The sequence below is a fragment of the Mastacembelus armatus genome, chromosome 2, assembly GCF_900324485.2.
Source record: "Mastacembelus armatus chromosome 2, fMasArm1.2, whole genome shotgun sequence".
In the NCBI taxonomy this organism is placed as follows: domain Eukaryota; kingdom Metazoa; phylum Chordata; class Actinopteri; order Synbranchiformes; family Mastacembelidae; genus Mastacembelus; species Mastacembelus armatus.
In genome coordinates this window covers 922,242-939,547 of record NC_046634.1, presented here as the reverse complement: position 1 = coordinate 939,547, position 17,306 = coordinate 922,242, and the positions used below count along the sequence as shown (strand labels likewise).

General features: G+C 47.5%; 1 protein-coding gene across 2 annotated transcripts; it reads left to right on the top strand.

Moving 5' to 3' along the window:
• Positions 1–4,233: 4,233 nt before the first annotated feature.
• On the top strand, positions 4,234–16,857 carry LOC113127060 (FERM and PDZ domain-containing protein 4-like). Of its 2 annotated transcripts, XM_026301251.1 has the most exons (15): positions 4,234–4,354; positions 6,692–6,843; positions 7,476–7,578; positions 8,141–8,186; positions 9,090–9,194; positions 9,324–9,431; positions 9,722–9,853; positions 10,942–11,061; positions 11,467–11,603; positions 11,785–11,911; positions 12,454–12,543; positions 12,656–12,838; positions 12,973–13,111; positions 13,389–14,399; positions 14,652–16,857. In XM_026301251.1, the coding sequence occupies exons 1-15, from the start codon at positions 4,245–4,247 to the stop codon at positions 16,721–16,723; spliced, it is 4,635 nt and encodes a 1,544-aa protein (XP_026157036.1). In that variant the 5' UTR covers positions 4,234–4,244; the 3' UTR covers positions 16,724–16,857. The 2 variants fall into 2 exon arrangements, with proteins under 2 accessions (XP_026157036.1, XP_033181352.1); XM_033325461.1 differs by lacking the exons at positions 4,234–4,354; positions 6,692–6,843; positions 7,476–7,578; positions 8,141–8,186 and having other exon boundaries at positions 8,728–9,194; positions 13,389–14,420.
• Positions 16,858–17,306: the final 449 nt, after the last annotated feature.

Here is a 17,306-nt window from a genome sequence, read left to right as displayed (position 1 = left end):
CATAGAATTTCAGACGAGCTTAAATTACCCTAGTTGTTCTGTTGAGTGTAAAGTGGTGAGATTTGGCACAGAAGGGTGGGTTTTATGCTGCTGGCAGTAGTACGCATTGTCATAATGTAGGCTAAAGCATCTTGGGAGAGCTCTTTGCCTTTTGTGCAAATTCAGTCTGTCTGGATCTTGAGGGGTTTTATAGGATTTAATGCCTTATGTTTTGTGAGTGTGTGTATGTGTGTGTGAGGTCTACACAAAAAGCATCATAGAATAATTTCTCTCCCAGCATTAATAAGTAAACAAGCCATTGGCAGAGAGAGGCTTCCACCCTAAGGCTAGATCTGTGAAAGGCTGCAGCCTGTAGTTTAAATTGCAGTTCATCCGATGTGAATTCTGAATAGAAAATATATCTCGGTAAAGGTCAAAGGTCTCGGTGACTCTGATTTCCACCCTGGTCCCGGTTTTCCTAATGTTAGGGTTCGGTGTCAATTTGGTACACGTCAGGTCCGACGGCCACCACAGTGTTCCAGAGCTGAAGGTAATGTCCTCAGTTGTCTTGTTTACTAATACTCAGTAATTTAAACAGACATACATTCAGTGTCCTATGATACAATGATGATACAAAGCAGAGAAAAACAATAAAACCCCACATTTGAGAAGATTTAAATTAGGTGATATATGTAGCCACCATAAGGGTCCTAGGCTATACCTGATCCGAGCACCGATGTGTTTTATTGTTCATGAATGCAGCTGAATTCCACAATGTGTTAGTGTTTATCATAAATTGTGTGGTCTGGCTTAAGTGCACGAGGGAGAAAGTTAACTGCATAGCTTGATTTCATATTGCATCTCCACCCAAAGCTCAAGTGGGTCATTTAGATTAGACTGTCTGTGGCCTGGTAAGTGTAACTGTTTAGGTAGCCACAACAACTTCCTGTCAGGCCCGGTGACATTTAAAGCTCTGTCTGCTTACTCTGGAGTTTTCTAGGAAAGCCACAGTGTTGTATTTACCGATGAAATGCAATAAAGGGGGATTGCAATCAAATCTGATATCAGGGTCCTCTAGATATTACCCAAGCTGAACCATTTGACTGGACACCAGCAGTCAGCATCAAACCTAGAGTAAATGTGGAACTGAACATTTGTTGAGATGCATCCAGAGCTCAGTGTTTGGGGCAGCGCTTCCTCGCTGACTGGAGTGTGTGGTGGCCAAGCGGGGAGGTCTGCGCCAGCTGGCTGGACCGCTTTCTGCGATATGGTGGTTTGACATATGATGCAGCAGAGAAACAAAAAGCAACCCGACTGGCTCCAGGAACCACCATCTTTGTTACTAAATAAAGACAGGCATTTCATCATGAGGAGGCGAAATATATTGTGGTGCAGTGAGCTTTCAACGATTGAAATCCTCTTTTCCTCACACACTGAGGATGTTACGCCTTGTCGTGCAATGCACTCCGTTCTTTGTTTTAAAGAAGTTAATGGGAAGATAGTGAGGATCGGTATCTGTAATGTCACTCTATTAGATTAGACTGTCTGTGGCCTGGTTAGTGTAACTGTTCAGGTAGCCACAACAACTTCCTGTCAGGCCCGGTGACATTTAAAGCTCATCAGAAATGTCATCCAAAAAGTACATATAAAGGGGAGGGGGTTTAGAGAGAAACATGAATTGATCAGTTTCAAAGAAAAAGTACTTTTTGAAGTGAATACAGTGGCCTCTTTAACAAAGACAACCCTAAGAACTGAGCACCCTGCTGCTTCTTTTCAATGCATATATTTGGATTCCAGGCATGCTTCCGACAGGGGAAAAGGCCGTGCATCAGCACAGTTAAGTTTGTGCTCCGTCTGTTAGACCGCACAGCTCACAGAGGAGAAAACTTTGAAGATGTGATGTCAGACGTTATATTTCTTTGCGTTGCGACCTGCCTGCGTGTGTACGTTTGTGCACTGTCTGAACTTTTGGATTCACTTTTTTTTTTTTAAATATACATATTAAATCAGGAGGAACCAGAAACCGGTCTAAACCATCGATGCGGAAGGATAGAACATGTTTCAGGGCTTCCTCAGTTTCCCTTTAAATATGCAGCCTTTGTTTCATTTCTTCAAGTGTATTTTTACCTATTCTGGCAGTGGGCTTTAGGGACACCAAAGTCCACTGGGGAGTCTGTTATCACTACTTTGATCCAAAAGTCAAATGCTGGATGAAATGCACATGCTAATGCCTCCTCAGACTATTCATCTAGTGCCACCATGAGGTTGATATTTTGGGGTTTTGAGGGGAATATCTCAACAGCTATTGGTTAGAAGTACTGACTGGAGGAAGACCACAAGTGAAGAGTGGAATATTAATACCATCCAGGGGAACTTTAAGAGGCAGTCTCCTCTTCCCGCCTCCCGCTGCGAGGCCCCAGCTAGGAGATGGAGCGGTGTTTCCATACACGTTGCTGCTCTCTGAAAATCCTCTTACTCCACACACGCACACACACACACACACACACACATTACACACTCACAGTTGCACACACTCTGTCTCTCCCTCTCATTTTCTCTCTCTCTCTCATATACACTCACACACACACTGCGTGGATTTGTTTTCTCTGCGATGAGAAGGATTATGGGATAAAGAAGGCGAGGCCATGGCAGTTTAGTTCATTTTGGACCAAAGCCGCTCTCAGCAGCAGCACAATAACAAACACAGACGAATGTGGGATTCTGAAGTGGCGGTTAAAGACTTGGATCTATTATTATTATTTTTTTGCTCGACTGATGATCGGCGGTGTCTGAGTGAAATCCACGGATGGTAGCAGAATCGGAAGGAGCTAAACTCAGAAGTGTCGAAGCGGATGATTCTAGGGAAGATGAGCATCAGCTCCTTTTGGTTTTGGTTTCCTTTGCAGTCGGTGCTGCCTGAACCGTGGAAGTTTTCCTGAGAGCAACAGAGTGGCATTTGTTCATTGTTGTTAAACCTTTTTCTTCAGTGTTACTGGAGAGCTGACAGTTCTCCAGCGGTTTAACTGTGCACCAGTGACGCTTCCTATACACTTCTAAGACGGTTTCACACATTGTAAGCTATGACATGATTGACAGATGCATCCGACCCATCAACGGCACGACATGGGAATCGATCAGCTGGAGTGTTACGGTGATGACGTTCTTATCTAGTATGCATTTTCACCTGCTTTAAAAAAAAAAAAAAAAAAAGTGTTTGCGTATAAGTGATGAGAGCTCAGTTGTGGTCTTGGGCCCTTAAAGGCCCAAGATCTGGAAGTGTAACATGTGACTGGTCCTAGCACACGGCGTCCCACGCTGTAAGATTATGAAGATTATGCTGTGCTATAGAATATTATTGGTAAGTGAAACATCAAGAAGCTTGTCACTGTTGCCTTACGTACCCAGGCATCAGCTTGCTATCACAGCTCAGAGGTCAGGACAGCAAACTTGTCTTTGTGGTTTATTGCCGTTGGAGGTTGTGCTCTCCACAATAAATCAAACGTGTTATCGTAGGGAGTTATGGGGTGGGCATCATCTGTGTACGATTAGTCGCCATGTAGCATGTGGGATGCTGCAGACTTGAATCATCAGCAAAGCTGATTCCCCAGGATGACATGTCCAGGACTTTTTTTTTTTTTTTTTTGCATAATTCATGCTACAGTGCCACATTGGAGCCACCCCTTCTCCATTCCCAGTCACATGAAATCCTCAATGACATTTGTAGCCTAATCTGTCAATCAGATGTCATTATACATGCATGGACTCAAAGGGATCTGTGCAGGCCTTTATCTAGGGAGAGACGACAAAAAGGGTTATGAAGGCACTTTTGATTTTTTTTTGTAATTATGTAACTCCTATGGGCTGAGATGTTTATGTATGAGGTATGTTCTGGGTGGAACAAAACCTTCCAGTGAATCTGAATCTTTGTTTAAACCAGTTTCAAACATTTATTTTAATGTTTTTATTTGAACAAGCAACAATCTGCAGGTAGAGTGAGACGGTTTTGAAAAGTTAGTGCATTAATCCATCTTACCAGGTTTCTTTCTCTGCCTTGATTCAACTTACCGGTCGTGGTTTGTCCTATATTTCTCTAAACTCGGCATACGCCAGATATATTTTACAGCAGGTGTTTTTAGGATACAGATGTATATGACAGGAAATCAATTACTGTAATTATTTTTTGCAGCACACTGAGAAAAACACAGTAAAAAACATTGTCATCAGGATTTTCCCTGTCTCCTCTGTGTTTCAGCCATAAGAACAAAATGTCGGGCTGGCCGCCTCCTGGCCCAGGCTGCTGGGGCGGACTGCAGGGGCCTCCGTTCAGCTGGGACAGCATGAACAGCACCAGGGAGGGACGGGACTGCCTCACCACGTACGTACGACAGCGAGCACGCACATGCTTAAAAGTGTGGAAGCACGCACAGGCATACAGACGCCTATAGATCTGATGTCTGTATCGACTTCTCCTATTCTCTCCTATTTCATTTCACACTTTACCTACATTTGTTCTCTGTGCTTTCCACACTGGTTTTCTAGGCTTCAGATGCAGTCCTGTATCAGCATGTAGTTTACCAGCGATGCACTATACCTCTATAATGAGGTACCTTTATAATGAGGTTCCCAAGAGCAGCAGAACACTCATTTGCCTTTATATCACTATTTTAAGTAAACGAAAAACAATGAATCACCTCGTGAAGATGCTGGTGGGGGTACAGCCTGTTTAAAAAAAAAAAAGAGTTGCTGTTCGCTCTGAGATCAGCTGAAACATTGCAGATGCATCTTTTAACCCCTGTGGAACTCACCCATAAATACCCCAACTCTGCTTTCCCTTGCTTTTCTCCTTTTTTCTGTACATTCTGTTGCTTTTCTTCTTCTCCTCTCCTTTAGTTTTTTTTTTTTTTTTGAGCCCCTTTCTTTTCCGCATCTTTGTAACTTTCCTGTCAAATTATCCCTTTCCTCCCCTCATGACGGGGGAGTCAGATACGAGGAGGGCGACAGCTCCAGCGGTGTGCCTTTGTTCCCACAGAGAAGCTGATTGGATTTTTGTGAGACAGAGAAAGAGAGTGAAAAGAGTAAAGGAAGGAGAGTGGCAAAGTCTGTTGATGTAGTTAGGAGCTAACAACTGTGGTCATGGTTAAATGATCTAGTTTGACACCTGAACCTGTAACATCAGCGTGACTTTAAGTGTGTGCATGTATTTATTTATTTATTCACTTTTTGTATACTTCCAAGACTAGCACCAAGACCTGGGTTTTACCTTCTTCCTTTAACCCCCCCCCCCCATCCAGGCTCTGCCCTCCTTGGGGGATTAAACCTCAGCAATTGTGACAGGGAAGATGAACTGGCATCAGATTGGAACATGCCTCATCACAGACAGATTTGGTTTAAGATTTCGGCGCCGTACGTTCGGCGTGGAGCAATACGATGGCTAGGGAGACGACGAGAAAGCGCAAGAGGAAATAGGAAGGCGGGAGGCGGTGCAGAGATTGAGACTTATCCGGATCGGTCGGAGATCAAGTCGCATCCGGGACGGTCGGAACACGCTTCATCATCGGGGCAGATTAAGGCAAAGCCGAGCTATGTAAACTGTAATAACTCGATAAATATCTTCGAGCAAAGCCACAGAGATCATGCAACCTGATTACCCGATTGCATAAGACAGAAATTAGTTATTCTTGGCCGAGTCATGTAACTGCATATATGTGAGGGTGAGGAAGGAGAAGGCAGGAAATTCCTGCACTTTCCTGGACGGACATCAGAGACAAAGATGGAATGGTTGTCGGCCAGGTAACAGTGGCCACCGTGTGCCAGACCTAATGCGCAGAGAGGATGCAAAGGCTGCCAAGGGAGCCTGAAAGAGGGAGGGAAGGAGAAATGGAGACAGAGAGAGTTAACCCCACTCAAAGCGCATATCACCTCCTAATTAACAGGCACTCTACATTTTCCACGTCCCGGTCAAGACAGACGTCTCAAGTTCAGGGAGCGGGAAGCTGTGATTTAGTGTAGTACATTTCCATTTTAGCAGCACTGTCGTCATGAGCGTGTGGCAGTAAGGCAAGGACAATGTGGAACTTCACCAATGTTGACCTACATTAAAGTTGTATAGGCCAACAACTCTGCTTTTAGCGTCAGACACTTAAAAAGAGCAAAGCCTCGAGCGCGGCCTTAAATGCGGTGAAACAGGAAACATTTTTTCCCCTTTCAAGCTCTATCGGTATTACTTCACCTAAGCATAAAACAAAGAAGCCTCAGGAGTTTATAGATCACTACCCCAGTAGTAAGCTGTAATAGGCCTGCAGAATTAGGAGGGGTTGTGCAACAGACACATAAAAGCACATGTAAGACGAATAGAAAGCATTAAAAGATAATTTTTGTGTTATTTGGAGTAGTCCTAAGGCATTAAGAGGCAAATTTGTTCCAGATTGCACATTCCAGGCTCTGTGCTATTTACTGTAAGTGGCCCATGAGCATAAACTGTTGTGCCAGTGACCAAACCTGAGCCAAGACTGTGATTTCTGAAGAGCTGATGGCATAGCCCCCAGGCATCCAGTGTAAGTTGGCTGAGTGAAAGCCATTTCTACCGTATGAATAAATTCACTGACTAAATATTAGCACGCAGTCTGAAGTATATTGTGAATGAGTCAAAGTTGTTTTTGTTGAGTTGAGTAAATGGCTGTTTTCTCATGTTCACTGTGTTCATTCTTTCCAGCCAAGTGTCCCAGAGCAGCTCCCTGGAGGAGGTTCCCCTGGACGGCGTCCCCCCCGCCCCTCGCCTGGTGGAGATGACGCGGGACCCCGTCCTGGGCTTCGGCTTCGTGGCGGGCAGCGAGAAACCGGTGGTGGTCCGCTCCGTTACTCCGGGTGGGTGTCTCGGTCTCCTGGGTGTTTTGACTCTGACCCATCCAGCTCTTCGCCTCCCGTATTTACCATAGTCTGCAGACTTGGACTGGGGCCTTGGACGTCATCAAATCACAGAGGTTTTTAAAGCAAAATGACAGATCGTTTCATCTGTGTGAAGTGGGCTAATGAGCGCAAACCGTTGTCTACTGATTGTTTCGGAGGAAACACGCAGACCGTTCTCCAGCCCATCAATGAACACGTTAAACAGTATGAACACAAATGTCTGTTTCTCCCATAAGCAGCGTTTATTTCGGCCGATTGGCTGATTGTCAAATTACTGCCAAACTGCTGCTTCCAGACTCCCATCCGCTGTCAGCTGCAGTGGCTGCACAGAGATGTCCAGTGATTAGGCATCTCAATAATCGGTCAGAGAGACGAACTAATGAATATTCTATGTAGGATGGTTAAGTGCTTGAAGACGCAAGAAGCAGATTGATGCCGACACCTATTGCATTCTGTCAGGAGACAGACAGACAAGCAACCCGGATCTGTTTACAAACGATCCGTACGCCAACACCTTTGTCTGCACAAAATCACACATATAGGCTGACTGGGACGCAAACCAGTTATGACGCGTTTGTGCTTTGGTCTAGGTGGTCCGTCAGAAGGGAGGCTGTTGCCAGGCGATGAGATCATCATGATCAACGACGAACCCGTGGGCTCGGCTCCAAGAGAACGAGTCATCGACCTCGTCAGGTAGATTCACAAAATCACCTCGACTCACATCCTGTGAAAAGCTAGTTTGCTCATATTACATTAAAAGGCCATGAGCAAAGTTTGGGTTTGAAGTACCCAGACAGGAGAAACAGAAACAGTGAGCGCCAAAGTCACAATTAAACAAGGCCCGTTATGATTATATTTGCCTCTGAAATCAACATTCATTTCACATAACCATATGAAAGTCAGTTAATGGAGTTGTGCGAGGCACGTAAACAAATATTCAGAAGTAATCAGAAAAATGAAACGCTTTCCGCCACTTTGATGCACACAGAATACAGCACCACGACTCAAATGACGTTTCAGTCGACAAGAAAAGCTGTCACTTGATTTTAAAAGGGAAACCAACGTGTGGGTCTGTGTGCTCGCTTTTACTTCTAACTGCATTTACTGGTAAGCGGTGATCACCAGAGGCATCTCATTCCATTTCAACCCAAGCTAATCAAGCAACCCCATGTTTATCTGCTTATCGTCGCTCGCCGCGATCGATGTTTTCCTGACGATTCTGTTGACTCCGTGGTTTGCTGTGTTCTCGCTTCAGGAGCTGCAAAGAATCCATAATGTTGACTGTTGTCCAACCGTATCCGGTGAGTAGCTCTTGCACTTCTTGGAGTCCGCCACAAAGGTTGTGTCAGATGTTATGTGCTGATCAGACTTTTGAAACGTAGAGAAAGGATACCTCAGCGTATACCTGTTGTAGTTTAGTTTTATTTCCCATTTAGCACTTCACTTCTCATTCATATTTGAATATTTCTAGCTTTAGGGGGTTGCATTATATAAATTTGTCACGCTAATTGATTTATGAGTTGTGCAATTATCAAAAACAAAAGAAATATTGTGGACTCCCTAACATGAACGTATATGTTTGAGGAGCTGCCTGCTGAAGCTGACTCTCCTCCAGGCCTGCATTTAAAGAACAGGGCTACCGACGATGTGAATTACTGTTATTCTCAACAAATCCCATAGAAAGGCCCAAAGCGACGACGAATCGATCCACGTCCTTTTCATGACTTTCATCACCGGTGCTTTATTTATTTCTTCACAGATGTTGTTTCAATAATTCACTTTGAAAAGGCTCAGTAAATGTGAATATTTTCTTTTCCTTGACATTGCAATATAAAAATCAAGATGAATCTTTAACTGGTACTTGGAATGGGGTTGGTTGAGCGTAACAAAAAATACAGAATAATGCTATTTGAGTTAAACATCCCGCTACTGTGCCTGTTCCAGGATTACATAAAAATATGAGTTTATTCTGTTGATGTTTTATTGGTTTTAGAGTGTGAAGTTGGAGAGCTTTTGCATCACAAATGGTTGTAATGTGCTGGAAAACAGTTTTTTTTTTTTTCTCCCCTCTCTTCATTTGTGCATGTGTTCGCGCTTGACTTTATCTCTCTTCCTCCATCTGTCTGTGTCTTTCTCATTCTTTCCCCCTCTCTCTCTCTCTCTCTCTCTCCCTCTGGCTCTCTTTTTGGATTTTTGCCTCTTAGTCCCCTAAATCAGCGTTCATCAGCGCAGCCAAAAAAGCCATGCTCAAGTCCAATCCGGTCAAAGTGCGCTTTGCAGAGGAGGTCATTATAAACGGCCAGGTTCCAGTCAGTTCTACCACACACACACAAACACACACACGTGCACACAAGTTCTTGTGTAACTTTGCGTATCACCGCCAGATAGATATGACAAAAATGTGGCTGACCCGATCCAACTACGTTCCTCATCCGCAGAACCCGGTGAAGGACAACTCTCTTTTGTTCATGCCAAACGTCCTCAAGGTCTACCTGGAGAACGGGCAGACGAAGTCCTTTCGCTTCGACGCCGGTACCTCCGTCAAGGTGCGTGTTTTTGTGCGTTCCGTCTCTGACGGACAGACAAAATGAGCCTTTGCAGCTTTTAAGATGACAAAAGGGAGAGGTTCATTTAGAGTTCAAACTAGCATGTCATCCTACACTCACAGTCCATGAAATTCAGTCTATTTTAATTTTGCTCTTTTTCTATTCAGGCAAACTAAAAGGGAGATTAGAGACTTTCAGATTAACTGCAAAAACAGTGCCCTACTACAGCTATGAAGTGTTGTCAAAAGACAACAGTGGGGTTAATGAGTTTTTTTTATCTGTGCGTTCAGGATGTCATCCTGACCCTGCAAGAGAAGCTGTCGATCAAATGTATCGAGCATTTCTCCCTGGCATTGGAGCAGCGGACGGACAGCTCCGGAAGCAAACTGCTTCTCCTGCACGAACAGGAGATGCTTACTCAGGTAGGAGACGATTTCCAGTTGCCGTGTTTTGTTTTTGTGTCCTTTTTCTGTGACACACACACAAACGCACACATTCCCGATCAGTATTCAAACGGTACTTCGAAAGCCAGCGTCATTTATCAGCACAATGGCACAGCAGGGGTGACAGCACACAGTACACCTCCCTCCCCTTTCCCCCCTTGCAACACACACACATTTGTACACACCCCACAGACGCCACACGCACACGATCACCCACAGTGGCTGCTACATTCTAATGAGGTTGCTTGCATCACAAGAGGACAATTTTAATATTCATACCACACGGTTCAGATGCGGAGCTCTGCATTTAGCTCACACAATGACAGGGAAATGTTTTAGAGGCATTTCTTTTCCACCGACAGTGGAAGACACCTGAGTCTGTGTTTTTGGTGACAGGTGTGTGTGTGTGGGGGGGGGGGGGGGGTGTTATTCCTCGCAGTAAGTGATAAATCCCATGGCCCTCTCTGTCCACAGGCACGTTTAATCGGTCATAAAATCAGATCGATATTTAAAAGAAGATCGATTAAAGATTTTTTTTTTTTTTTATTCAAAAACGGAATCAAACGTGCAGATATGCAGGGTCGGTCTGGGTTACTACTGCCGACTCATGCAACCGTGTGTTTAGATTGTAAAACAGTTTGGATAATGCTTTTATTAATACTGTTGTACTGGTATATATTCAACAGTTATAGTTAGGTAGAGGATTAAAGCACCAAATCCTACACTTCCCATAATGCCACTCAAAAAATACCCCCAGGCTGTCTGTCAGAATAGGAATTCTACTGCTAGTTTAAATCATTACACACTAGTACAGTAACTAGTATTACAGTACTGGACTCCCACTACTACTACTTTTAAATACTACCAGTACTAACATAATCATCTACCCACTACTACCGCCACTACCAGTAATAGGATACTGTATTTTGTTTCCTTTACTATTAAGAAGAGTTTTTGATGATGTTGGCATGAGCAGTCATCGCAAACGCAGAGCACAGGTGAAGTGGAAAAACATTTATCTTCTGGTGCACGTGTTTTATCTTTCCTTCTCGTCTCCGCGACCTCAGGTGACCCAGAGGCCCGGCTCCGACAAGATGAAGTGTTTCTTTAGAATCGGCTTCGTGCCCCGGGACCCCGTGGAGCTGCTTCGGAGAGATGCCGTGGCGTTCGAATACCTCTACGTGCAGGTGAGAAAAATGACCAAGACTTAAAACGCATCAGCATCGTTACAGCAACCCGTAACTTAGGCTATGATTAAGTAAAATCTTCAATTAGGAAAATAATGAAAACAAGCAGAAGTACTCAAATTTATATAGAACCATTCACAATGAATCCTTTCAATTCTAATTTGCAAATCAAGTCCTGAAATTAACCAAGGCAGGGCAAGGCAAGTGTATTTATATAGCACAATTCATACACAGAGTAATTCAAAGTGCAAAACCACACAAAATAGCCTTTCCGAGTCTTTCATCTGGGACCAGAAAGTGTAGCACCTTGAAGGACTTTGAACAGCTTCTTTCAGCTCAGCAGGGATGTGTTGTTGTTTGGACTTTGGGTTTTTTAATGTAACTTTGCCGTCCGGCTCTCCGTAGAGTTGTAACGACGTGGTGTCGGAACGGTTCGGCCCAGAGCTGAAGTACGACGCCGCGCTACGACTGGCCGCGCTGCAGATGTACATCCTCACCATGACGACCAGACAGAGCCAGAAGGTCTCGCTCAAGTACATCCAGTAAGTTTGTGCGCCAACGTGTCCGTTTTTGCCACCACCGAGACGATCCGTCATACGGACTGCTCGTGCAAGAGGCACCTTCATTCAATTTCTAACTGACTTTTCTGCCAGCAATCAGACCAGGTCCTGCATTTTTTTTCCTAAGGGTGACTTAAACTAAAATGAACCTCTTTCTTGACAGAAAGGAGTGGGGCCTGACGCCGTTCCTGCCTCCTACTGTGTTGTCCAGCACGAAGGAGAAGAACATCAAAAAGGCTCTGACGCACATCCTCAAAACCAACCAGAACCTCGTGCCTCCGGGGAAAAAAGTAAGCGGCTCTCTTTGTCTTTCTCTGCCTTTGTTAACAAACTTCAGACACACACACACACATTGGCTGCCACACTCAACCTTGTAAAGGTTCTCCCCCCTTTCGGCCCAAGACGTTGTGTAGAGCCAGACCTTGAATGCTAATGAGAATTCCAAGCAAAAAGCATTGTCAAATCTGGCGCATAATAAGATATTAATATTCACACACACACACACGTCCCAGTCAGGGGCCGGCGATCCGAGTTCAGCACCAATAAGTTTTGCCTCATCAAAACTTTACCAAACAGTTTTGATAAGGCAAGCAGCTGCTGTATTGTCCACCTGTGACCTTTGTCACTTCAATGAAGACATCCAAAGGTTTTCACATTACCGAGCGATCCACTACCAGCCTGTGGATCACAGTTAGTTAAAATGAAGGGGTGCTTACAAATGGATGGATTTGCCTGAGCGACATACCTCGTACTTCGAATCCTGACGCAAGGAGATACACGGGTCGATATGGTTTTGGAAGCATAGTGACCTGTCCTATTTCTGTGTGCGCAGCTGACTGCTTTGCAGGCCAAGGTGCATTACCTGAGGTACCTCAGCGAACTCAGGCTCTACGGAGGGAGGGAGTTCAAAGCGATACTTTTGGTAAGGCTGTGAGTTTTGGGAAGGATTTTGGTGTGAACATGTCATGGGTGAAACTTTTTAAGGGCAGTTTTAACATGGTTAATCTGGGTTTAAATGGCATTTCTTCCTGCAGCAAGGTGAGAAACGGACAGAAGTGACGCTGTTAGTGGGCCCACGTTACGGCATCAGTCACGTCATCAACGCCCGGACCAACCTCGCGGCCCTGTTGGCCGACTTCAGCCACGTAAACCGCATCGAGATCCTTACCGAGGACGAAATCGACGTCCGACTGGAGCTGCACGTTTTGGATGTCAGGGTGAGCTCACTTTTGTCTGAAAGCAAAGACCTGCAAAAGTGTTTTTCCTAAATAACTTCTACTGTTTTTTTTCCTTCATCCCCCCTCCCAACATTTCCTTTCTCCATTCCTTCCTTATCTTTCTCACATCACAGCCTATCACCCTCATCATGGAGTCCAGTGATGCCATGAACCTGGCTTGTCTAACAGCGGGCTACTATCGCCTCCTAGTGGACTCCAGGAGATCTATCTTCAGCATGGCTCACTGCAATAGCACCGGAGGGGATGATAATTGTGAGTTATTATGAACTAACAACATATGTCGTGCAAATGAAGAAGTCATAGCAATGAAAGGACAAGTGCCTGAGATGAACGTGTGAAATAGGACTAGCTCAAAGCAATTTGCTGTCAGTTGTAGAAACATTTTGAAGACAGACTAGAAAAACTGCCTGAAAAATGGATGATTGACATTGCAACACGATCTAAATGTAATGAAGCTCTTTTAAAGTGTAGTCAATATAAAAATGAAACTATATAAATTAACGAAATTTCGCATCGCCGCTGTCCGCAGGTCAGGATCACATCCCGGAGTGGCCGTACAGCATGTCTCTAGGGGACGAAGAGGGTCCGCCGCCCATACCGGCAGAGGTCTACGACAGGGACTCTCAGTACTCTGACGGCGGTCACTGGGAGAACAGCATCTCTCCTTATTTCCACGAATGCGAAAACCAGGAGAGAGGTGTAGGGATGCGGCAATGTCCGGCGCCGCCTCCTCTTCCCCCCGCTACCAGACACAAAACTCAGGACTCGCCTCGGTGCGCCAAAGTTTCATTTATTTTCGGGGGGGACCCACCTTTGAACAAACATAACAACCTAGGCTCCGAAAGACCGTCAGAGAGGCCCGAGGTATCCGAACACGGACCCCCGAACGCCCACTCCGACCGCCACCCATTTCAGTTCGCCGGTCTGACGCACGTCTACGGTAACATCGTAAGCGTGGAAGGTAGCGAGGAGCCACTGCTGAGGGATCTGTTTTATCGTGACACGACAGACGACGCGGAGGACGACGAAGATGGTTCCTGTGAAGAAGACTCCGCAGGGGGTACGCCAGCGAGCGACGACAGAGGAGGCGAAGACGAGAACGGAGTCCACCGAGGAGGAGGGTCAGCCGTCCCAGCCGGGAAAGCCATGTTCCTCACGCTTTCCTGTTCTACCGATGATATCATCGACCTGACATCGCTCCCTCCTCCCGAGGGAGACGACGGCGTCGACGAGGATGACGATGATGCGCTGCTGCAGACGCTGAACCTGGCCATCGCGGCTCCACCGCCGGATTTTCAGGACAGTTCGGACGAGGATGCGGCACCCGATGGAATGCGGCCAAGTGCGGGTGATGACGACGAAGATATCCCGGTGTCGTCGATCGACTCCGTTCCGACACACGGGGAGGAGGAAGGTAGCGGGAGCGGGATAGGGGAGAGAAGACCGGAGAACACGCTCACGAATACTATAAGGGCTACGGAGGCTCTGTCCGTCTGCGACCGGAGGCTTCCCGCTCCAGCGTCTAACAGTAACAATCCAGGTCTGCGGAACAGTATATCAGGTGTTTTTTTCCAGCACATTTTTTGGTGTAACACACTACAATGTAGCTTTAAGTCTTGGTGATATCTTGAAGGGAACCAAATGTGCATCTGAGACTAAAAGTGAGAGCAGGGGTATAACGTGGCTTCTCAGTAATTGTAAATGCGGTCATAGCTCTGTGCAATGTTTACTGCAGTGTCATTTTAAAAAACAGTTGACTTCTAGATGAATATGTGACTTTGTCATTTCCTAGGTGTTTACACAACTCGAGGTTATAGCCCGGAGTCGTCTTCGGATTCCGGCAACGAGACCAACTCCTCGGAGATGACGGAAATCTGCGAACTTGTGGCCACTCACAGGCTGCGTGAGAGCCACGCACGTCTTCTAGTGGCCACGAGGGAAGGATACCAACCGTTACCGGAGGAGAAAACAGAATTTCCCGTCTCTCCGAGCACTGGAGGAACAATACGGGAGAGACCTCCCAGTCCCGCGCGGCACCTCCGGCCTCCAGCAGTCCCTCCGAGACGAAGCCCCCTACCGGACCCGCCGTCATCGGGACCAGACGACCGGGAGGCGGGGGCCGAGGCGGCTCTGCGACGGCCGAGTTCCACCACACCCGGCGGCAAACATCAGAAGAAGTCCACAGACTCGGTTGGGAAATACAATACTTTTAGCACGAGGGAAGGGCATCGAGGCGAGAGCGACGGAAGACGTCTCAACTCGGACAGGCGCGCTTTATTTCGCGAGAGAGATGAAAGTCAAAGAAGGCAAAATTCCTTTTCGGCAGAAAATTCCATAGCCGATGGCCTCGGAGCGAACAGCCTCCCCCGTGACAGTCAGAGAGTGCCACACCGTCCTTCCTCCGCCTCCGATCGACCGTCGGACTCAGGCGAGTCGGGGGGCGCAGACGGCGGAGCGCTGGCCGCCGAGCGAGACGAACATTTAGTCGTAGCATCGTTACCCTCTCCGACCAAAAAGTTCAGATCGGGAGGGTCCGACCGGGGATCAGACGTACAAAGCGAACGTCGACCCCTTTCGAAACAGCAGAGCGTGGCGCGCTTGTGCGAGTACCATTTAGCAAAGAGGATTTCAAATTTGCAAGGAGAAACTCACAGTTCCCTACAGGGTTCTCTGTGTTCGTCTCTGGACGCGGGCAGCACGAACAGCAGCGCCTGTGCCACTCCGACAGACTCGCCCCTGGGCCCCTGCGCGGCCGATTCCAAACATCCCCGTTCGCAGAGGCATCCGCTGTCCGGTTCCTCGTCTTCATTAATCAGGGCGGTAAACTACGAGGACAACAAAGCCGCCGGACCGTTTCCCAGCATCCCCGGGCAAAACGTTCAGGGTAAAGATCTCCATCCTCACGCGGACCCCGCTCTGCTTCGGAAAATGTTGCCCAACATTCACCCTCCCGCCACCCGGTCCGAATCGGGCCGCCCGTCCTCAGCCACGCCGACTAAGCGCAAAGAGACCATTAGCTGCGATCTGCACGCTAAACATCAAGCATATTTTAAAGGGCTGAGCCAAAAAGAAGGCAGCGAGGCCTACAGGCAACTGATCAACTATCTGACAGTCAGCCAGATGCACCAGGGAGGAAAACTGCACAGCGCAGGAGGGGGAGGAGCGGCAAAAAAGGACAACAGACGTTTCATCACTAGTAATCCTCAGCTGGTGGAAACGGTCAAGAGCAGGGGTAATGTCGTTGCTCGCCACCCGCGTATGCCTTCCTCCACGTCGTCTCTGTTCCTCAGCCCAAGCGTAGCGATCGGAAACTCGGCAGTCACACGTCCAGGAAAGCAAAGTTCACCGTCGTATCGTTCGGCCACGCTTCCCGCCAAATTCGAGAAAAGTCCAGACGGGCACATTCAGAGTCTGAGCGACGGTCTCGATCGCCGGTCGGCTACGGTCGAGAGGAGGAGTTCGCTTTCCGGCTTGGAAAGTGAGCCGGAGAGGAGTGGCACGGATCCAGAGCGCTTCCCATGGTCATATAATAGAGAAGGCGGGTTTCCCATTAACCGTCCCCCACCTCGATCGAAAAGCCAACCTTGCGGAAGCGCAGAAGAGCGGTTCATATCGGAGCCTAGGGCGACGCTTTCGGTCCGTCTGTCTCCTCCACGTCATCCTAACGGACGTTTGGTTTTCTCCGGCGATCGCAGAGTGGACCTCGACGCCACAACACTAGGGAGGGGAGACCACCCATCGGCATTTACGCCGCAGATGTCCACCGGCGGAAATCGTGGGACGAGTCCGAGTCCCATCGCGACGTCTCCCCCCCCCTCCTCCCGCAGCAGATTCGAGCTCCGGCAACTTGGGACGTACGCGTGATCTCGTCCAGTTCCAACAAAATCAGAGCGTCGGCGCGACCCCGCCTCAGACTATAGGTGATAACTCGCAAAGGGGCCGGGAACCAAAACGCAGCTCGAACGACGCAGCCGGCACAGAACTCGCGTTTGACAAGTCCACCCGGAGCCGGAGAAAACGGCTCTCCAAGAGCTATTCGCAAGGGTCCGTATCTTCGCATGCCACACGCTGGTCTACGGGAAGCCGGACGGACGGCAGAAGGGCGTCTGTGGCATTCCCGTTGCCGAAAGACACAAAGCACGCAAAAGGTCCTCAAAAACTGGACGCTAGTCCCTGGAGATGCAATGGGCCTTTCAGCTACTGTTTCTTTAAACGTAAGAGTGAGGGGGAAGAGGACGACGTTGAGCGGGAGAGGCCGCGAAGCCTCGGCGAGATCGATGATGATGCGCGAACCTGCGAGCAGCTGTATGGGGAGGTCCTGGACAACATGAGCTTCAGTGACCGTCTGTCACGAATCAACGCGCTAAAGGACCGCACGTATCGTTTCCCTTCCGGGTTCGACGATGTCCGCCGCGACGCCGCTGAGCTCGCAGCATTGGTGAGATCT

What these genes read in the sequence shown, in the direction of transcription:
- LOC113127060 (XM_026301251.1), top strand. Translation starts at nt 4,245, where the DNA reads ATGTCGGGCTGGCCGCCTCCTGGCCCAGGCTGCTGGGGCGGACTGCAG. An exon ending in CTGTTGTCCAACCGTATCCG is followed by an intron (nt 8,187 to 9,089) that starts GTGAGTAGCTCT and finishes TTTGCCTCTTAG; the next exon opens with TCCCCTAAATCAGCGTTCAT. An exon ending in TTATAAACGGCCAGGTTCCA is followed by an intron (nt 9,195 to 9,323) that starts GTCAGTTCTACC and finishes CCTCATCCGCAG; the next exon opens with AACCCGGTGAAGGACAACTC.